Source organism: Narcine bancroftii, chromosome 8 (genome assembly GCF_036971445.1).
Source record: "Narcine bancroftii isolate sNarBan1 chromosome 8, sNarBan1.hap1, whole genome shotgun sequence".
NCBI classification, from domain to species: domain Eukaryota; kingdom Metazoa; phylum Chordata; class Chondrichthyes; order Torpediniformes; family Narcinidae; genus Narcine; species Narcine bancroftii.
In genome coordinates, this window is record NC_091476.1 from 57,578,915 (window position 1) to 57,600,325 (window position 21,411).

General features: G+C 44.6%; 1 protein-coding gene across 1 annotated transcript in view; it reads left to right on the forward strand.

Moving 5' to 3' along the window:
* Nucleotides 1–20,306, forward strand: part of LOC138740723 (gamma-aminobutyric acid receptor subunit alpha-3-like) — a 95,489-nt gene extending 75,183 nt beyond the window's left edge. The window contains exons 5-6 of the mRNA XM_069893789.1: nt 1,888–2,099; nt 14,421–20,306. Coding sequence (XP_069749890.1) covers nt 1,888–2,099; nt 14,421–14,729 — 521 coding nt within the window. The 3' untranslated portion in view covers nt 14,730–20,306. The remainder of the gene's footprint in view (nt 1–1,887; nt 2,100–14,420) is intronic.
* Nucleotides 20,307–21,411: the final 1,105 nt, after the last annotated feature.

Genomic DNA, 21,411 nt, shown 5'->3' on the forward strand with positions numbered 1-21,411 from the left:
TAGGCTCCTCCACAAGGTCCTTCTGCCAGCTTGTTACACCAACCCCAGGGGAGTGGGGACCCAGCCCTCCTTTGCAGGGTCCAATTTCCTGCTCGTTACCCTGATGCCCCAGGGGAGTGGTGGATGTGGGGTAGGCAGAGACTCAGGTCTCCTCTGCATGGTCCAACTGCCCAGTCATTACACTGATAGCCTTGTTGCAGCCTGTTAAAGAGGCTGGCAATGTTTGTTTTAATCATCTTGAAACCAGAGGTCTGTGCTCAAGATGGAAGCGCCCATGTTTGGCAGCCAAGGCCATGATGGCGCAATTCTGGGGGACACAAGAGTGGCAGTAAACCACCCCCACCACCCTTCCGCTTAGGAAAGGATCCTACATGGCGGGAGACCATAGCAGTGGACCAGTGAAGGTTTCAGCGGCTGAAGACTAACTCATGCGACTGGAGACTAACTCATGGGAACCAGGTATCAGGACCAGGATCCAAGAGGGTGCCGATGGCAAGCAGGAGCTCCTGAAGGGCCTTGGGTGCTGATGGCTTCCTGATCATATCAGGGGCTCGGAAGCAGGAGTTTGGGGTCACCATTGCAATGGACAGGAAGCCATAAGGCCACAAAGGTTGTGAGAGCACAAGAAGTGAATCCACAGGCACACAGTGTCCTCTTATTGTTGAGGATATCGGGCTAGTGGTGCTTCTTTGCACAAGGCTGTGGCAAAAGTTAAACAATTCTAATATTGTATTTAATGCATTAGTACCGTGACAACAAGGGGATCTTGGATCTGCACCTTCAGTCTTTGCAGATCTAAATATCATCCATCTCCCAGCCCAAAGTAGCCAGCCAGGGTAACATCATTCTCGCTCACCTCAACTTCTTTTATTCTGACCTGCCAACCTGACCCTTTTCCAAGAGTTGCCCTCTTCCACCCTTTTAATTCTGCCTGATTTTACACATCTCAACGAATGTCTCGGCCCAAAATTTCAACCGCTTTTTACTTCCTGTAGAAGCTGCATGACCTGCTGACTCTCTCCAGCATTTTTGTGTACTGCTGAGGAAGTCTGGACAGTGTCTGGGGAGATATATTGTTAAGATTCCAGAATATCTTGAAATCTGAATTCTCTTTGGTTTGTGGTGACACAGTTCGCAACCCTTCTACAGCTCCAGTGGCCTGGGTTCCAATCTGGCATTGCCTCTAAGGAGGTTGTATGTTCTCCCTGTGTCTCTGTGGGGTTCCTGGGTGTTCCCGTTTCTATCTACTCTCCAAAAATGTTTGGGGGTTGGTAGGTTAATTGGGTGTAATTGGACAGCCCAGCTTTCATGGGTCGGAATGGGCTCCTACGTTCCTAGATCATTAAAATTACCATTAAAAAAGAACATAGGAGAGGTGGAGCAAAGGGTTTGGGGAGGGATTTCCAAAGAATGAAGGAGATAGTGTCAAGGCTGGAATGGAGACATGGCAGTCTTCTGGGAGGTTGGAACAGGTCAAACTGAGACTCAGGGGTAGAAACCAAGGAGAGGTTGTCCCACTAGAGATGACCCAGCAAGTGACCAGGAAAGCAGAAAAAAAAACTGAGATAAATGTTCCCTGCAGGGCAAGGCGAGCCTGCAGCACATAGAGACAGGTTGAGAAATATTAAAAACCGTGGCCTTGCTAGACATGTGCACACATTGTTCCAAGTGTGACATGGGCAGAGAGAAGGGTGCTATTACAAGGCAGACATTCCTCTAGAAGAGGGTTTGGGACCTGTGCAAACAGCTCTGAGGTGCATTGGACCATAATCACCAACCGGTGATCAGTGGGGGGTGGGGGGTGACAGTGAGCTGAGTGTGTGACAGATATACCAATTGCTTTCAATCAGGCTGGTGAGAATTTAACAGGGATGCTTTATTTGCCAGGAGTCACCACGGTACTCACAATGACCACACTGAGCATCAGTGCCAGGAACTCCTTACCGAAGGTTGCCTACGCCACTGCCATGGACTGGTTCATTGCCGTGTGCTACGCCTTTGTCTTCTCAGCACTGATTGAGTTTGCCACGGTGAATTACTTCACGAAACGGAGCTGGCCCTGGGATGGAAGGAAAGCCATGGAGGCTCAGGAGTTGAAGGTGAGTCCGTCACCCTCTTCACTCAGGGGTGGGCGAGTTCTTCATCCCCTTCCTCAAGGGAAGGTGAGACCATCATATCCCATCCTCAGGAGATGAAGGTGAGACCATCACCCTCTTCACTCAGGAATGGGCAAGTCCATCACCCCTTCCCTCAGGGGGAGGTAAGTCCATCACATCTGTCTCTCAGGGATAGGCGGGATTATCTTACTCCTCCCACAGGAGTAGGCGTGTCTATCACATCCCTCCCACACGAGTGGAGGAGTTGGACAACCCCGCTCCTTCAGGAGTGGACGAGTCCATCACCTCCCCCCTTCAGGAGTGGGCGTGTCTGTTATACACCTCCCTCAGGAGTCTGTCATACTCCCCACAGTCCCCCCTCCACAGGAATGGTCCAGTCCATCACTACCCTCTCTCAGGAGTGTACGGATCTGTCACCCCTCCTCTCTCAAGAGTGGGCAAGTCCATCACCCCCCCCCCCCCCAGGAATCAATAGGTCCGTCATGCCTTCCTCAGGTGCTGGTGGGTCTGTTACTCCTCTCCCTATTCCTCAAGTCCTCCAGTCCTAGTAACATCCTGGTAAATCTTTCCACACCCTTTCCAAGTTAACGACGTTGTTCCTATAACTGGGTGACCAGCACTGCACACAGCACTTCTCACCAAATGCCTTGTGCAGCTGAATTATGAGATTACCACCACTATACTCTATACCCCACCCAATGAAAGCCAGTGTGCCAAACACCTTCTTCACCACCCAGTCCACTTGAATCACCACTTTCAGGGAACTCTACAGCTGTACGCCCTGGTCTCTCAGTTCTGCAGTACTCTTCCATTCACCATGTAAGTCCTGCCCAGGTTTGACCTTCCAAAACAGTGGTTAAATTCTCTTTGCCACGCATTGTTCCACTCCACCCTAGATCGTATCATAAACATCCTTCTTCATAGTTCACTACACCAGCACTTTTAGTGCCATCCTCCAAACTACTAATCACATGAAATACTTTGCCATCCAAATTGTTAGCATCAATGACGAAAAACAGTGGTCTCAGTACTGACCCTTGTGGCACACCACCGGACACAGAACAACCCTCCACGACACTCTCCGACTCCTTCCACATAGAACCCAAAGGGCCAACTCCCCTTGGATTCCGTGCCTTAACCTGTTTTGTGGGACCTTGTCAAAGGCCTAGCTAAAGTCGGCATAGACAATATCCACTGCCCTGTCCTCATCAACCCTCTACGTCGGATATGTGAGACCCGAACTCTGTGCACCGATCCAGGCCGATGACCTCCAGTCAGTCACTGCCTACCCAAATACCGGCCACTCCCCTTTTGAAATAATAACATATTAGCCACCCTCTGGTTAAATAGAGATATCTGCAGATCCTGGGGTCGAATGCAGTGCACAAATTAGCTGTAGAAACTCAGCAGGTCACAGAACGTCCACAGGAAGTGACTAATATTTTGGGCCTGAGCCCTTAGTCAAGGGTCCAAGCCTGAAATGTTGGTTGGGCCTGAGCCCTAAGTCAAGGGTCCAAGGCTGAAATGTTGGTGACCCTTTACTTCCTGTGGATGCTGCATGGCTTGCTGAGTTTCTCCAGAACATGAATTTTGCTTTAAATTATTATTTTTGTTTTAAATTTTAATTATTTTTTAAATTTAGACGTACAACAGGTAATTTTGACCCACGTGTCCACGCCACCCAATTTACACCCCATTAACCTACACCCCCAGTACGTTTTGAATGGTGGGAGGAAACTGGAGCCCCTGGGGAAATCCCACGCAGACATGGGGAGAAGGTACAAAGCCCTTACAGACAGCGCAGGATTCCAACCCCGGTCTCGATCACTGGTGCTGTAAAGGCGTGGCACTAACCGCTACACCAACAATGCCACCCAAATCGAATATCCCACATTTGGGGCCAACCCCAAGATGTTCTATGCTTATGTGAAGAATAGAAGGATGACAAGAATAAGGTGTGGTCACTAAAGGATAAAGGAGGCAACATAAACCTGGAGGTGGAGGAGGTTGGAAAGATCCTTTGCTTCAGTATTCAAGAGAGAAAAGGTCCTGGGTCAGAAAAAGGTTGGAACAGAACAGGCTTGAGTGCTGGACAATGTAATTAAAGAAGAGGGTTGGATCTTCTTAAAAACATCAAGATTGCTCTCCCTATATTGCACAGTCAGTTCATTTACATTTGTTATGTGTTTACAGTTCTTTCTTTGTTTACATATTTACGCTGTATACAGTTTATTAGTGGTAATTCTCCTGTGCCCATAGGAAAAGGAATCTCAGGGTTGTGTGTGATATCACGTACAAACTCTGACAATAAATCTGAAATCTGGTCCCCGGGGCCCGGTGTGATATACTCCAGATTGCTGAGGGAAATTAGGGAAGAGATATCTGGGGTATTGACTATGACTGTGGTGGGTTTAGAAGGGGAACCAATCAGTCTCCCTCCACCATCGCCCTACTGTGGCTGGCAGATCTTGTCCTCACCCTCAATAACTTCTACTTTGACTCATCCCACTTCCTCCAGTGGGAACCCACATGGGGCCCAGGTCTTTCTGCCGTTTTGTTGGCCACATGGAGCAAGCCTACACAGGCAAAGCCCCTCAACTGTTCCTCCGTTACATCGATGTCTATTTTAGTGCTGCCTCATGTATCCATGATGAGCTCAACTTCATCCATTTTGCTGCCAACTTCTACCCCAACCTCAAATTCACTTGGTCCATCTCTGGCAACACTCTCCCTTTCCTTGATCTCTCTGTCTTATCTTGGGAGACAAACTCTCAATAGACATCTTCTATAAACCCACAGCTACCTTGACTACACCTCTTCCCACCCTGTCACCATAACGATCCATTCAATTCGCTCAATCCCTCATGTCCATCGCATCTGCACCCAGGATGAGGATTTCCATGTCAGATCATCAGAGATGTCCTCCTTCTTCAAACAATGTGGCTTTACCTCTACCACCATCAACGACACTCACCCACATATCCTCCATTACCCTCACATGTGCCCTGGCTCCCTCCTCCCCACACGCAACAAGAACAGGATTCCTCATCCTCACCTACCACCCCACCAGCCTCCGCATCCAACACATCCTCCTCCACCATTTCCACCACCTGCTACATGATCCTACCACTAGACAGATTTTCTCCTCTCCTCCCTTCTCCACCTTCTGCAGGGACCACCTGCTCATTGATTCCCTGGTCCACTCCTCCCTCCCCACCAATCGTCTCCTTGGGACCTACCCCTATATGCACCCACACCTCCTCCCTCGCCACCATTCAAGGCCCCAAATAGTCCTTGCAAGTGAAGCAACACTTCACTCGTGAAATGGCAGGGGTCATCTACTGCATCTGGTGCTCTCGCTGTGGTCTCCTCTACATCAGAGAGCCTGGACACAGACTGGGAGATCACTTTGTTGAGCACCTCAGCTCTGTCCGCCACAATAGTGTGGATCTCCCAGTGGCCACCCATTTCAGTTCCCCGACCTATTTTCTTGCCGATATGCCTGTCAATGGTCTCATGTACTGCCAGACTGAGACCACCCATAAATTGGAGGAACAGCACCTAATCTTCCGACATGCCTCTAACCAGATGGCATTAATATCAACTTCTCTGGCTTTCATTAACCCCAACCTCTACATCTTCCCCCATCTTTCCCCCGTTGCCTTCCTCCAGCTCTTTCTCTCCCTTCCCCATCTCCTTTCACACAGAAATTATTAATTCTCATCTATTCCCTTATCATATCCAATTAATACCTTTTGTTGGCCTGGATTCTTCCCCCAGCAGCATTCTCAGGTTTCCTGCTTCATGCTCATTCTGCGTATTCCTTGAAGAAAGACTCAGGCCCGAAACATTGAAAATATATCTTTGCCTCCTTATGGACGGCTGCGAGACAGGCTGAGTTCTCCAGTTTTTCTGTGTTTTTACTACAATCAGAGCGTCTGCAGAGTTTTGTGTTCTGCTATGATCTTTGAACCCTCTTTGGCCGTGGGAGACATGCCAGGGGACTGGAGATCGGCAAATGTAGTCCTCTTGTTTAAAAAAGGTAATGGGGAAAATCCTGGGAATTATAGACCAGTGAGTCTTATGTCAGTGGTGTGCAAACTATTGGAGAGGATTCTTAAGGATAGGATGTGGAGAATTTAGAGAAGTACAGTCTACTCAACAATAGTCAGCATGGCTTTGTGTAATTTTGAGAGTACAGAGTTGATATGTTCCTGTCAGGATTAAAGGCAGGGTTAGCAGGCATAGGGAACCTTGGTTTTCAAGAGATATTGGGGATCTAATTCAGAAGAAAAGAAAGGTGTATAGCAAATATAGGCAATATGGAACAAATGAAATACTTGAGAAATATAAAAAATGCAAGAAAATCTCAAGAAAGAAATCAGGAAGGGTAAAAGAAGACATGAGATTGCTTTGACAGACAATGTGAAGGAAAATCCTATTTTATACGTTTTCGTCACCTAACTATAGGAAAAATATCAATAAGATAGAAAAATTGCAGGGAAGATTTAAGAGGATGTTGCCCAGACTTCAGGAACTGAGTTACAGGAGAAGGTTAAACAGGTTAGGACTTTATTTCCTGGAGCATAGAAGAATGAGGAGAGATTTGATAGAGGTGATTAAAATTATGAGGTGGATAGACAATGTAAATGAAGGTAGGCTTTTTCCACTGAGGGGCCAGTTATTGTGCTGTTGTGTTCTGTGGTTCTATGCTCTCACAAGCCTAATTAAGTTTTTTGAGGAGGTAACAAAAGAAATTGATGAGGATAGGGTGATAGATGTAGTCTAAATCGATTTTAGCAAGACATTTGACAAGGTCCCCCATGAGAGACTTGTTCAGAAAGCCATGAGGCATGGGATCTATGGAACCTTGCTATTTGGATAAAAAAAAATAGTTTGCATATAGAAAGCAAGAGTACTAGTGGAAGGAAAGTATTCTGCCTGGAGGTCCTCAAGGATCTTTTCTGGGGTCCCTGCTCATTATGATTTTTATAAATGACCTGGATGAAGATGAGGAAGAATGGGGCAGCAAGTTTGCGGATGAAATGAAAGTTGGAGGAGTTGCGGATGGAGCTGAAGGTTGTTGAAGGTCACTAAAGGATTAGATAGGATGCTGAGTTGGCAGAAAAGTGGCAGATGGATTTCAGTCTGGATAAGTTTGAGGTGATGCATTTTGGAAGGACTAACAAGAAGGCTGAGTACAAGATTGATGGTTGGTTACTTAGGAGTATGGAATACCAGAGAGATCTTGGGGTCCATACATTCCTCAAGGTCGCTGCACAGGTTGATATGATAGTTAAGAAGGTCTATAGATGTTGGGCTTCATTAACAGGGGGATTGAGTTCAAGAGCCACGAGGTCATGTGGCAACTCTTCAAATCTTTAGTGAGACCACACTTTGAGAACACAATCCAGTCCTCATCGAGGGTTCAGTAGTGGAGATGGTCAAGAACTTCAAATTCTTGGGTGTCAACATTTCTGAGGATCTGTCCTGGAGCCTTTATATCAATTCAATCACAAAGAAGGCTCCTTGGCCGCTATGCTTTATGAGGTATTTGAGGAGGTTTAGTTCGTCACCGAAGAATCTTGAAAATTTCTACAAGTGTTCTATGGAGAGCATTCTGGCTGGTTGCATCACTGTCTGGTACAAAGGTGCCAACGTTCAGGACAAGAAAAATCTCCATAGGGCTGTTAATTTGCCCTGTGACATCATGGGCACCAAACTTAACTCCATCAAGGACATCTATAAGAGGTGGTGTCCAAAGAAAGCAGCCTTTATCCTCAAGTGTGATGTTTCTTCTATTGTAATAAAGAAATTTGGGTTATTTTAAAACAACTACACTTTATTAGCTATATTCATGACCATGTGGAGGCATCCACCTTGAATCCAACTGACTGCCACCATCTAGTCTTTGACTCCCTCCAGCGGTGAGGAGGATCACTAGCACTCTATCACTACATCCCCTTTCCTTGGGATGTTTAATCTAACAACACTAATACAGTATTCATTTCAATTTAAAGTTCAACACAAACATCAGTAGCACAAACATTTTAAGTGTGCAGTACTTTTTCTTTTAGAGATTCAGTCTGTCAGGTGCTTTGATAACACGAGGATCTTCTCAACTCAGGTGCTGGTCCCTACTGTCTAGTGTGGTGTTTCCTCTGTTGTTGTGCAGGCTGAATCGTCTGCATTTGTCTGTCTCTGCAGAGTCTCTAGCATTTTCATCAGGTTCTTTGGATTCCTCCTCAGTATTTGACCATCCTCTTTTCTGACAGTGTAGGATTTTGGATTTAATTCCTTTCCCCCCACCCCCCCCTCAAGTGTTGGAATCTCTCCCTGTGTCATGTTGTGTCAGTGGCCCTAAGCTTCTTGCTGACTTATCATAGTTTGCTTTCTGTCGCCATTGCAGATGCTTTTGTTTCCATTCGACATCTTTGACATCTCTGTTCTTGTTTTGGTCTGCAGACTAGGGAAATGTTGTGCGTAGTCTATGTCTCATCAGAAGCTCAGCTGGTGACATGTCATGTTCAAGCTCTGTAACTCAAAAGAGCTAGATACAGATCTGAGCCACTGTCTCATGGTTTCTTGAGCAACTGTTTAACTAGGTGAACTCCTTTCTCTGCTTTACCGTTTGACTGTGGATGCAAAGTACTTGAAGTCATGTGTCAAAAATCATACTTTGCTGCAAAGTTCTGGAATTCTCTACAGCTGTAGCATGGTCCATTGTCACCATTGACAATTTGAGGAATTCTGTGTCTTGCAAAAATCGATTTCATATATTGAAATGGACATGTTAGGAAGCAACACAATCTCCAGATAGTTCAATAAATAGTCAATAACCAGCAAGTAATTCTTTCCATCCATGTGGAACAGATCAGCCCCAACTTTCTGCCATAGTTCTGCTGGTACATCAGTTATTATCATGGATTCCTTTGCCAGCTTTGCATCATGTTTCGTACAGGTCTCACAGCTGGAAACTATCCTGTCAATGTCAGCATTTATCCCTGGAAAATAAACAGTAGTTCTGACCCTCCTCTTGCATTTTTCAATTCCAAGATGCCCCTCATCTCTTGTCAAAGTGATTGGAGAATGACAATTCTGCTTTGTCTGAGTAGAAGCCCATTGACAACACTCAGCTCAGCTCTGATGTTGTAGTATGGCTGACATTCACCTCTCGGCCATCCTTCATTCAGATTCTTGATGACCTTATGTAGAACTGTGTCCTTTTCTGTTTCAGCTGTGATCTGCTTGGGTTTCATGTCAGATACAGGAAGAGATTCAGTGATCAGGTTCACATCTGTCTCTGTGGAACTCTCATTGTGTGCTTCACTTTGTGTCATTGCCCTGGATAACACATCAGCTAACACAATAGCACAGTTTCCCTGGTGTGTACACCCTCCAGACTAGACTTAAGTTTTTACATGCTTTGTCACCAAGCAGCGATTCATATCCATCTGGGACTACAGTGAACCTGAGGTGGTACTCTTTATCTTTACCTTTCACCTTGAGTTTACATGTATCTTTTGTATTGCTGCTCTTTCCATCATAGGTTTTGAGCTGTACAGGATTTGCTTGGATGTATAGTTTTCATTGCCTTGATGTCGCACTTACAGATCAAGTTGGTCTTTGCCTTGTGTCCAGCTTGAAAGGAATATTTGTTCCATTTGTATGTAATGACACAGCCCATTTATCCTGCTCAACTCTGTTTACGCTTGCCTGTTCAGTGACTGTTGGTTTAGAATCTTTCTGCACGACCATGCCCATGAAAAGTGTATCACTGAGAGCAGTTTTTTCTATAGTGTGGACAGTATCTGATAAAGTGTGCACACATTTAGTACTGTTTTGTTTCCCTTTGGAAAAACATTGCTTTGCATAGTGATTCTGCCCTTTGCCCTTATTGCAGACTTTTCCATAGATGGGGTATTGTTTTGGTGCATGTTGAGGGCCACATCATTTACACTTGAATGTCTCTCCATCTTTTTGTTGTTTTCTCTGTCTCATTTTTTGTTTGTGTGTGGACAAACATTGTGGCTATGACTATGCCTTCATTTTCACTGGTTGTTGCACAATCACCAAACTTTTTTTCATGTTGCAGAGCTAATTTGCTGGTGTGGCATATCTTCACAGCTCCAGCTAAGGTCAGCTCTGTCACTCGCACTTTCTTATCAATAAACCCAAACACAATTTGATCACAGATCATTGAATCTTGCAGCAATCCAAAATTGCATGTTCTTGCTTTTAATTTCAAGTCTGTTAAAAAAGTATCAAAGCTCTCTCCCTGCAGCTGCGTGCGTGAGCAAAACACGTACCTTTCAAATGTTTCATTTTTCTTTGGTGAACAGTGTTCATCAAACATCTCAATAACCTTGTCAAACTTGCCCTGGTTTTCTGCCTTGGAAAAAACATGGGTGTTGAAAACCTCTAGTGCTTGAGGTAAGTAGCAGTGCAATCTTCCATGCATCAAATTTGCTATTGAGTCCAATGGCTTGCAGGTACAGCATGAATCTTTGAACAACCTCTACTCTTGATTGACATTTCCAATCCAATTTACAGCATCAGGAATCTTCACACTTTCATTTTCTCTGGTGATAATGACCAGTTCTCACTCTGCACACTCCTGGTTTTTCTTCCACTTCTGGTGGCATGTGATGTTTCTTCTATTGAAATCTATATTCTTCTAAGCAACTTGGGTACTTTTAAAATAATTATACTTTATTACCTATATTCATGATTGTGTGGAAGCATCCATGTTGAATCCAAATGACTGTCATCAACTAGTTTCCAATTCTCTCTAGTGTTTGGGAGGATCACTAGCACTCTATCATGACACTCAAGGACCCCCATCACCCAGGCCATTCTCCCTTCACTCTGCTACCATTGGGAAAAAGGTAGAGGAGCCTAAATGCGAACAGTCAGCCCCATTGCCATCAGTTTCCTGAATAATCAACGAACCAAAGACACTGCCTCACTCTGACATTTTGTGCACTAATTATTTTCATTGTTGTAAGGGGGTTTAATATGAACGTTTACACTGTGTTGCTGCCGCAAAACCACAAATTTTGAGACTTGTTCATGACAATAAATTTTGATTCTGATTCTGTATTATGTTCATTTCTGGTCACTTCATTACAGGAAGGATATGCAAGCTATGGAGAGGGTGCAGAGAAGATTTACCAGGATGTTGCCTGGATTGGAAAGTAAGTCTTATGCAGTAAGGCTACCAGAGTTGGGGCTTTTCTCTTTGAAGCATAGAAGGATGAGAGGAGACTTGATAGAGGTCTACAGGATTATGAGAGGCAAAGATCAGGTGGACAGTCAGCACCTGTTCCCATGGCAGGATCAGCAAACACCAGAGGATATCTGTACAAAGTGAAAGGAGGGAAGTTTAGGGAGACATCAGGAGTAAAATTTTTACACACAGAGTTGTGGGTGCTAGGAATGCCTTGCCAGAGATGGTGATGGAGGCTGAATCATTAGCGACATTTAAGAGACACTTAGACAGACACATGGATGGTTACAGGGTAGGGAGGGTTTTTTTAAGGAATATATAGGTTGGCACAACATCGAAGGCCAAGGGGTCTGTACTGTGCTATAGTGTCCTATGTTCTACCTTCTACACATTTAGTCTATGTGACCCTCATCTGCAGTGATCTATCCACGTCCTCCCATCTACCACCTTATGAGACTGACTGACATATGCTTTAGAGTGATAAGGTGTGAGAGAACTCTCTGAGTTTTACTAGCAGCCTTTCGCCCATGGCTGGCAGAACAACGGGCCTTGGAATATCTGGCCCGATTCACCATTTGTAGATCTGCTCAGAAGACATTAGATGGCAGAAAACTAGAGCCACATACCAAATGTTGGATTAAATCAGTAGGTCAGACAGCATCCATGGAAGATAATAGATCTTTGGGCGAAAACCCTTCATAAGCACTGTGTGGAGCGTTTCGGCCTGAAACCTTCCGCATCTGCAGTATGAACAACACTTTGTGGCTCGAGCCTCTCTTCAATTGTCCTCTCATTCTCTCTCGCCTTTATTTCTTCATAGAATACAGAACATTCCAGTACAGTACAGGCCCTTCAGCCCATAATGTTATGCTGACCCGTGTAAACCTACTCCACCACAATCTAATCCTTGCCTAACTCACATTCATAACCCTCAGTTTTTATTGCATCCATGTGTCAATATAATTTTTTAAAATTTAATTTAGATATACAGCACAGTAACAGGCCATTTCAGTCCACCAATCCATGCCGCCCAATTTTTTACCCCATTAAACTACACCCCATGCATTTTGAACAGTGGGAGGAAACCGGAGCCCCCAGGGGAAAGCCCACACAGACACGGGGTAAACGTACAAACTCCTTACAGACAGCACGGGATTCAAACCCAGGTCCGGTCCCGATTGCTGGCACTGTAAAGCCATTGCACTAACCACCACACCAACTTTGCCACCCAAGAGGCTTATAAGAGTCTTTTGAATATCCCTATTGTGCCAGCCTCAGTTACCACTCCTGGCAATGCATTCCAGGCACCATTCTGAGTAAAAACCTAACCCTGACATCTGTAAGAACTCAGCAGGTCTCGTGGTGTCCAGAGGAGGTAAAGATATATAGCCAACATTAAGGGTCTGAGCCCTTCCTCAACGTGGAGCTAAAGGTAGGCATATTAAAAGGCTGGTGAAAGGAAAGAATAGGAAAGAGAGAAATGCAGACCGACAGAATGCAGACGAGGCAGAATAATAGTTCAGCACAGATTAGAAGGGCTGAAGGGGCTGTTTCGTGTGCTGTAATGTTTTATGGTTCTATCTCCCCTAAACTTTCTTCCATTCGCCTTAAACAGATGTTCTCTGGTATTTGCTATTGTCACCCCAGAAGGGTGCTGACTGCCCACCCGATCTAAGCTCCTCATAATTTTACTTACATCTATAACGTCACCTCTTATCCTGTGTGGCTCCAAAGAGAAAAGTCCTAGGTCTGTCAACTTTGCTTCTCAAGACACGTTCTCCAATCCAGACAACATCCTGGTCGATGTCATCTGCACCTTCTCCAAAGCAACTATATCCTAGCTGTTGTTTGCTGTCTATATCAATGATCTGGATGATAATGTGGGAAATTGGATCAACAAGTTTGCTGATGGCACAAAGATAGTAGGCGTTTGGTCAGCGAGAATAATTTTCAAAGCTTCTAGAGGGATCTGGACCAATTGGAACAATGGGACAAAAAATGGTAGATGGAGTTTAATGCAGACAAGTGTGAGGTGCTGCACTTTGGAAGGACAAAACCAAGAAAGGACATACATGGTAAATGGTAGGGCACTGAGGAGTGCGGTAGAACAGAGGGATCTGGGAATACAGATACATAATTCCCTGAAGGTTGTGTTGCAGGTGGACAGGGTTGTAAAAAAAGCTTTTGACATCTTTTATGTTGAAGTTGCTTAAGACATTGGTGAGCCCAAATTTGGAATATTGTGTGCAATTCTGGTAGCCTAACCACAGAAAGGATATCAATAAGATAGAAAGAGTGCAGAGAAGGTTTACTAGGATGTTGCCGGGTCTTCAAGAGTTGCATTACAGGGAAAGATTAAACAGATTAGGACTTTATTCCATGGAGCTAAGTTGAATGAGGGGAGATTTGATGGAGGTTTACAAGATTATGAGAGGTATAGACAGATTGGTTGTGAGTAGACTTTCACCACTTAGATTAGGGTAGATAAATATGAGAGGTCATCGTTTTAAGCTCAAAGGGGAAAGGTTTAGGGGGAACATTAGGGGATAGTTCACTGAGAGGGTGGTGGGAGTGTGGAACGAGCTGCCATCTGATGTGGTGAATGCAGGCTCAATCTTAAATTTTAAGAATAGATTGGTTAAATACATGGATGAGAGAGGTCTGGAAAGTTATGGAGTGGGAGCAGGTAGTGGGACTAGCGGAATAGCAGTCAGCACACACTAGAAGGTCCAAATGGCCTGTTTTCTGTGCTGTAGCATTCTATAGTTCTATGGTTGTAATGAGCTGACCAAAACTAAATGCAATATTCCATGTGTGGTCTAACCAGAGTTTAATCGAGCTACAACATTACCTTGGCTCTTGAGCCCAATCCCCAGACTAATGAAGGCCAGGACAGCATATACCTCCTTAACTGCCCGATCAACCTGTGCAGGAATTGTGAGAAATCTATGGGTCTGGACCCCAAGATTTACCTGTGCCTCTATCCTGTTAAGAATCCTGCCATTAACGACATACCCTGTGTTCACCATCAGCTTGTAGTGAAATGACTTTCCAACGCCCCTTCTGCATTTCAGAAAAGAGAGCCTGTAACTTTGGCCAAGAAAACTAATAACACGTACAACATCGTGGGGACAACCTACACCCTGAACATCACCAAGGATCCTGGACTAGCCACCATAGCGAAGAGTGCAGGCACCCACGCCAAGCTGGGCAAGGTTGAGGAGAAACTCCTTGAAAGCAAGAAGACTTACAACAGTGTCAGCAAAGTCGACAAAATGTCACGGATCATCTTTCCTGTTCTCTTCGTCATTTTCAATTTGGTCTACTGGGCCACATACGTCAACCGAGAGCCAATAATTAAAGGCACGGTTCCCCAGAAATAGACTCCACTCTCAGCTTGAACTCAGGTGGTTCGTTTTTAAGTGTTTTCTAAAGAAAGCTGTGTCATGTGTTTGAAAGGATGTGCCTGTTCATTGTTTGACTTAATGAAGTTGTATTTAACTGTTTGCATGCCACATCACTGGAGGAGTGTTCACACAAGGCTGGCTACCTTTGAGAATCGGGAGGCTGTATCTGTCTTTTGTGTTCAGGTCTTCACTGGCTGAGGACATGTCTCTCAGATGCACCCTTGCATTTGGTGCTGACAGGATCTTCCTCACACTCCCACAAATTCCCCCTCACTCTTGCATCCTTACACACACACACACACACACACACACACACACACACACACACACACACACACACACACACACACACACACACACACGCACAGTTGACATATGCAGCCTCACTCCTGCTGTGTTCGGGAACTCTGCTACTCATTAATGAAGTCATTCATCTCTCTCGTGTAAACATTCACACTCAGCCCCCTCACCCTCTCTGTCTCCTTCCCGTCTGCTGAAGGTATCTCCCTCAAGGCCACTGCCTGGATTTGTTCCCGCTTACTGATGGCCAAACCTCCCTCGCACAGTCCATAAATATTCAGTCATAACCAAAGAAGCAGGTCCTTCAACCCACTAAAGCCCACACGGACCATCAACCACCCATATTCTGTTCCTTAGTGATCACTGAAGAAAAAATATGGTTTAAAATTTTTCCCATCTTCTCTAGCTTCTCATGGAGCCGACCCCCCCTCATCTTCAAGGGGTCCAATTTTATCCCTCATTATTCTTTTACTTTGAATGTAACTGTAGAAACCCTTTGGATTTATTTTTACTTTTTCTGCCAAAACAACTTCATATCTCATTTTAGCTGCTCCAATTTCCTTTTAAGATTTTTTTTTACACTCCTTATATTCCTCAAGCAGTTCATCCATTCCCTGCTGTTTATACCTGTTGAACACATCCCTCTTCCTCCGAACCAAGTTCACAATATCTTTTCAAAACCAAGGCTCCCTACCTTTCCTTTAACCTTCACGGGGACAGACCGAACCTGCATTCTCAGAACCTCCTTTGAATATCCATCATTTATCTGCTACTCTGAAAATATCTTATCCCAATCCACACCCTCCAAATCTTTTCTCATCCCCTTGCAATTTTTTTTCTTCCAATCAAGAATCTCAACCTTTGGCCCACCTCCATTCTTTTCCATCACTTTCCCAAAACTAATAGTATTGTGATCACTAGACCCAAAATGTCCCCTAACACAAACCTCTGTCACCTGACCTATCTCGTTCCCTAATAGGAGATCCAATACTGCCCCCTCTCGAGTCAGTTCTTCTACGTATTGATTAAGAAAACTTCCCTGAACACACTAAACAAACTCTACCCCATCCTGCCCCCTTACTGTATGGGAGTCCCAGTTAAGGTTCAGAAAGTTGAAATTTCCCATAACTACCACCTTGTGTTTATTACACATATACGGAATCTCCTTACAATTTTGCTCCTCTAATTCCCTCAGCCCATTTGGTGGTCTATAATACACTCCCATTAGTGTATTCATGCCTCTGTCATTCCTCATTTCTACCCAAATCGCCTCACTGGCCGATCCCACTAAACCATCCTGCCTCAGCACTGCTGTGATGTTCTCTCCAATTAAGCCACTCCTCCATTTATCCCCCCCCCTCCCCCATTCTATCATGCCTAAAACAACAGAATTCTGGAATATTTAACTGCCAAACATGCCTTTCCTGGAACTAAGTTTCGCTGATGGCCACAATATCATATTTCCATGTGGCCACCCACTGCCTTAAGCACCTCTTTATTTGCAACGCATTTGAGAGACTGTCCCCCACATACACTCCTTTTGTTACCATCTACCTTCACCTTCCTCCCCCTTTCTTTTATATTTTTCTTCTGTTCCATCCATCCCTTCGAGTCTAGGGGTTCTTCCTCCTGACTCTCCGTACTCTCATTCTGATTTCCCACCCCCCGCCATCTCTCTATCTATCTCACTTTCACTCTCACTTTTTCTCTATTTCATTTTATTTCTTCTTTCTATTTCTTTCTCTCACTCTTTCCCTCTCCTGTCTCTTTCTTTCTCTCTTTTGCACACACTTCCCCCTCCCCCTTTCTCTCAGTTGCTGCATGTCCCACTGAGCATTTCCCAAACTCCTCCTTTTGTTCCAGGTGCCCAATGTTTTGCTTTCAGAATATCAGTGTTTAAAAATCCTCAATTTTTTCCCCCCATTCTTCTCATCAAAATGCACGGCCTCTCACTTCCCTACCACGGATTCCATCTGCTAACCCTCTCGCTCCTGGTCTGACACACCTGCATCACCTGGCATGCTCCTGGTGCCTCACATTCCTGATGGAGTTTTGTCTCATCAGATAACTCATTGAAATCTCTCCAAACTTTGACTCGGCCGAGGGGACCTTGAAGTGATCTTGGTGACACATCACCAGTCAGGGTCCACCAAACTGCTTGGTGCTCTGACATCTGACTTCTGGCTCAGCTCCACATTTAAATGTGCATCACAGAACCTTGGGCTGAAACTGAACTGCAAATAGCCTGCAGATCCCTCTGGGTATGTAGGCGACAAGTAAGCTAAATCAAGGTCATTAATCACTTTAAGTTCCCCATGGATCCCTTCCACTTCGGCCTCATTTTGCTGTGATTATGAAAATGCTTATAGCCTCAACCATAACTCCCAAAATATCTGCTTCTCTATCTTCCATCATTTGTTACAGCTTCCAAAACATACCCAACCCTTTGCTTTATCATCCTTTTGACAGTCAGTGAATCTCAGCTCTTGAAAGATCTCTTGTATTTATTTTGCAGTGGAATGTGCATTTATTTGGAAATTTGAAGTATTTTGTTTGTCACTTTTCATCAATTCCCAAACATTTTACCTTCATTTCCTAATTCGTCTTAAGCAATGCAATCCTTCATGCCTCGAAACTTGGCTCACTTCGCTCCAAGCAATTTAATTTCCACTTGATCTGAGTCTCTCACTCTCTGGAACTGTATACCTAACGATAAAATATTTTGATCACATTTTCCAGGAGAACCCCTTAGTACGAGATTAGCAATCAAGGTGGTCTTGTTATACAAAGTAAGATCGGGAAGCAACAGCCCTCTGGTCAGTATCATCACATGGAGGTAACCAAGAAAACCTCCCGATGCTGGGATCCAGGGCAGTGCACAAACACTCTGGAGAAACTCAGCAGGCCACGCAGCAGCCAAAGGCAGTCGATGTTTTGGGCCTGAGCCCTTCATCGGGGTGAGAGGAGGAGACCTTCTCCTGTGGAAGAGCTCAGGCCCAAAATGATAGTTATCTTTTACTTCTTATGAATACTGCATGATCTGCTGAATTTTTCAACCACTCGTGTGTGCTGCCATATCACTGTACCAGAAACTTTCCCAGGTGGCCTTATCCTTAAATGTCTGATGAATATTGCTGATTTTGTTTTATCCTGTTCTGAAAAAAGTCCACCATTGCATATTATATGTCCTTTGCTTGAAGAGTTCTTGACTACTTTTCTATCCAGTTGTTTCAGGACCTGTGACCACTCCAGCTGAGGGTTTTTGGATCCTGTCTAACCCAGAGTCCCTCTTCCGATTCTTCCTCTGCTCAAGATTTGAGCAACCAGCATTCTTGTATCTTCCATCTGGAAAATATCTCATATCTTCTCAGCCCGATTCCACTGCTCAAGATCATGTGTTTCATTGTCTCGTCATCAGTGCCACTTCATAATGGTTGTCTGACCTCAATATCTGGCTTGCTGGAATATTTAACTCACAACCTTGGAATTACTGAGATGCAACTCTATCTCAGTAATTGTTCCTGATACCATGAGTGAACTGATTGGTCAGCTTACTACCACTGACCAAGCCATGTGAGAATTGGAGTCTCTCCTTCTGCAGAAATGTCTAAATGGTATTAAAAATGTTTTAGAATTGCCATCAGCAATGCAGTATTGTTATTGTTCCTGCTGCATCGTGGGAAAGTGAAGGAGGGTTTGCTCATTGTGTTTCAGGATGACTTGTATTGATAAGATCACCAGCCCGTCTGATACACACCTCACCATTTCACCTAACGCTCTACCTGTTCACCCTTTTCAGAACAGGTAGGTTGGGTTGTTAACAATTATTTGCTTTTCACATTTCTAATGGTAATTCAGGACAAATGTAAGCGTTCCCTTCCCTTCATTAGAAATGGCCAAGAGGACCAAAACATTGGCCAACATGGCTGGGAAAGGAGTCTGTAAAATGCAGGAGCACAACATTTTAGATTGCAAGCATGTGACATCTCCCCACTGCAAGGCTGTGGTTGCATTGCTCCTGAGAGCTGCAATGATGCAGGGCCATTCCCTCCCCCCTCTCTCTCTCTCTCTCTCTCTCTTTCTGCTGCAAGGACACAGGCTCTTTGAAGTGAAATGGGTGCTTTGCCATTCACTGTGCTGTTTATGCCCTAAAAGCTGTATCTGTAGACTGTGTACAGATGACAGGACCAGCCATCCTAAACACCCCCCTCAACCCAGTTCAGAGACAGCAAGACAGCAGGACTTGCAGATTTCATGTATTGAATTTATTGTCAGAGTACATACATGACATCACATACAACCCTGAGATTCTTATTCCTGCGGGCCAGGCAGAATTTCCACTTATTGGTAGTGCATAAAAAAACTGAACATAATGTTCACATGTAAACAGATAAAGACAAGATCACGATCTCAATGGGATTTAAGTTATGTTGTAACTCGATGGGAAGAGTTGGGTGAGCTGGAGTTAGATGAGGACAAAACCCCAGGATTGGTAGATGTGCCCTGTCCCAGACTCTCCTTTTGATTACACTTCTTGTGGGCCTATACAGAGGCCCACAAGGGCTGGCCCCCAGCCCTTGCAAGTGTGGCTGGGGGCCAGGGCCCAGGCAAGGTTCTGGTATCCTCAGTGCCCTGCCAGAAGATCAGTAGAGACCTGAAGACCCCTGTGATGGGTTCGGAAGGGTATTTTCAAGCTGAGATCACAATGTTTCCTCCAGGCTGGCTGCTGAATGGGTCTGACTGGATGGAGAGCCATCTTGGTTCAACACTCCAACACTTAGCATCCCCACTGCAGAGCAGACTGAGGTACATTACCATGAGACTAAGTCCCAGGGGGTGAAACATGGGGAGTACAGGCAGAGAGAGCAGCAACATCCATCCCAGAGAGTGCAGTGGGTGAAACATGGAGAGTACAAGTATCTGCCTGCACTCAACCTACACGTAGCACGCAGATCTGCCTGTACCCCAACCATTTACTTCCCACACACACAACCTGCAACTACAACCACTCCCTACCACCCATATCTGTAACTACCTGAATCTCAACTCATTTCCCACCAAAACAACACCTGTAGCTCCCTATACCTCAACCTAATCTTACCCCATACCAACACACACACACATGCGCGCGCGCGCGCGCACACACAGAAACGCGCGCACACACAAACACACACACACACACAAACGCACACACACGCACACACACACACACACCAACACACACACACACCAACACACACATACACCAACACACACACACACACACACACACACATTAGGGAGTTTAGATTAAGCACTTGAATAGTTTATGGAACCACAGTCATTTCACTGTTAGGGAGCATGGTGTGAGCACTCCTGAATAATTTACTGTTCCGTCTTTCTCTGTGCATCAGGCCCCTTAGTCCCTCCTGTGCTTCATCCCTTGATGCCTTCATTTTTCTTGCACAATAAATTTCTACCTTTTTTTTCCCTTCTTGCTTTGTCCAGATACCTTATTCCTAGGAATATTAAGGAAATAATCATCCCCCTTTATGACCTGAGTCTCTATTATGAACAACTGTATTCTGTCCACAGAAATATTTGAGTCTGCATTTAATGAACTGTTTCAACCTCAACCAGAGTTCAACATGCATTTTGACCTGTGAGTACTTTAATTCCATTTATTTCAAACTCCTGGCTTGACTTGCTTCTGCTTTTTCAATACCAAGCTTACCCAAACATTTAAACCTGATTCCTAGCATTCCGAGGATAATCTGCCCGTTGTCCTGAACTACCTCCATTCTTGACTAGTTATTGACTTGGTATTAATGCTCTATTGGTAATATATATAATTGGGCTTATTCTCAATTGCCTTTGTCTTGATTCTCAAAAATGTACTTTAACTAACTCCAATGCATCAGGTAATGCACTCTCACGCAGTATTCAGACTAACATCTGTTACTTGAGGACTGTGAGATATCCAGCATCCGTTTGATCTAATCGACATGTATAATATTGGAAATGCCATAATTTGACCAATGCTCATGTCATAACATGTACTTAATGATTAAAATGCTGGAATGCAAGATATGATTTAACATATGGACTTGCCTTTATCTTTTAGCTCAACAGCAGATTCTGTCATGTTTTGAAACTGTATAAATATGGTTTTATTAGAAATGTTGTGTCTTGATGGTAATATTCAAGCAGAGAGAGTGAAATTTAACTCAAAGCATTCCGATGCATTTCCACCCAGGTTATATCCCATCGGTTCATGAACTCCACCAGTTGTTATCCTGTTCAAATCGCCCACCTTTCCCAATCCAACTCATGTACCCCATCTCTTTTTTATACAAAGAGAGGTAGATGTATAGAATGA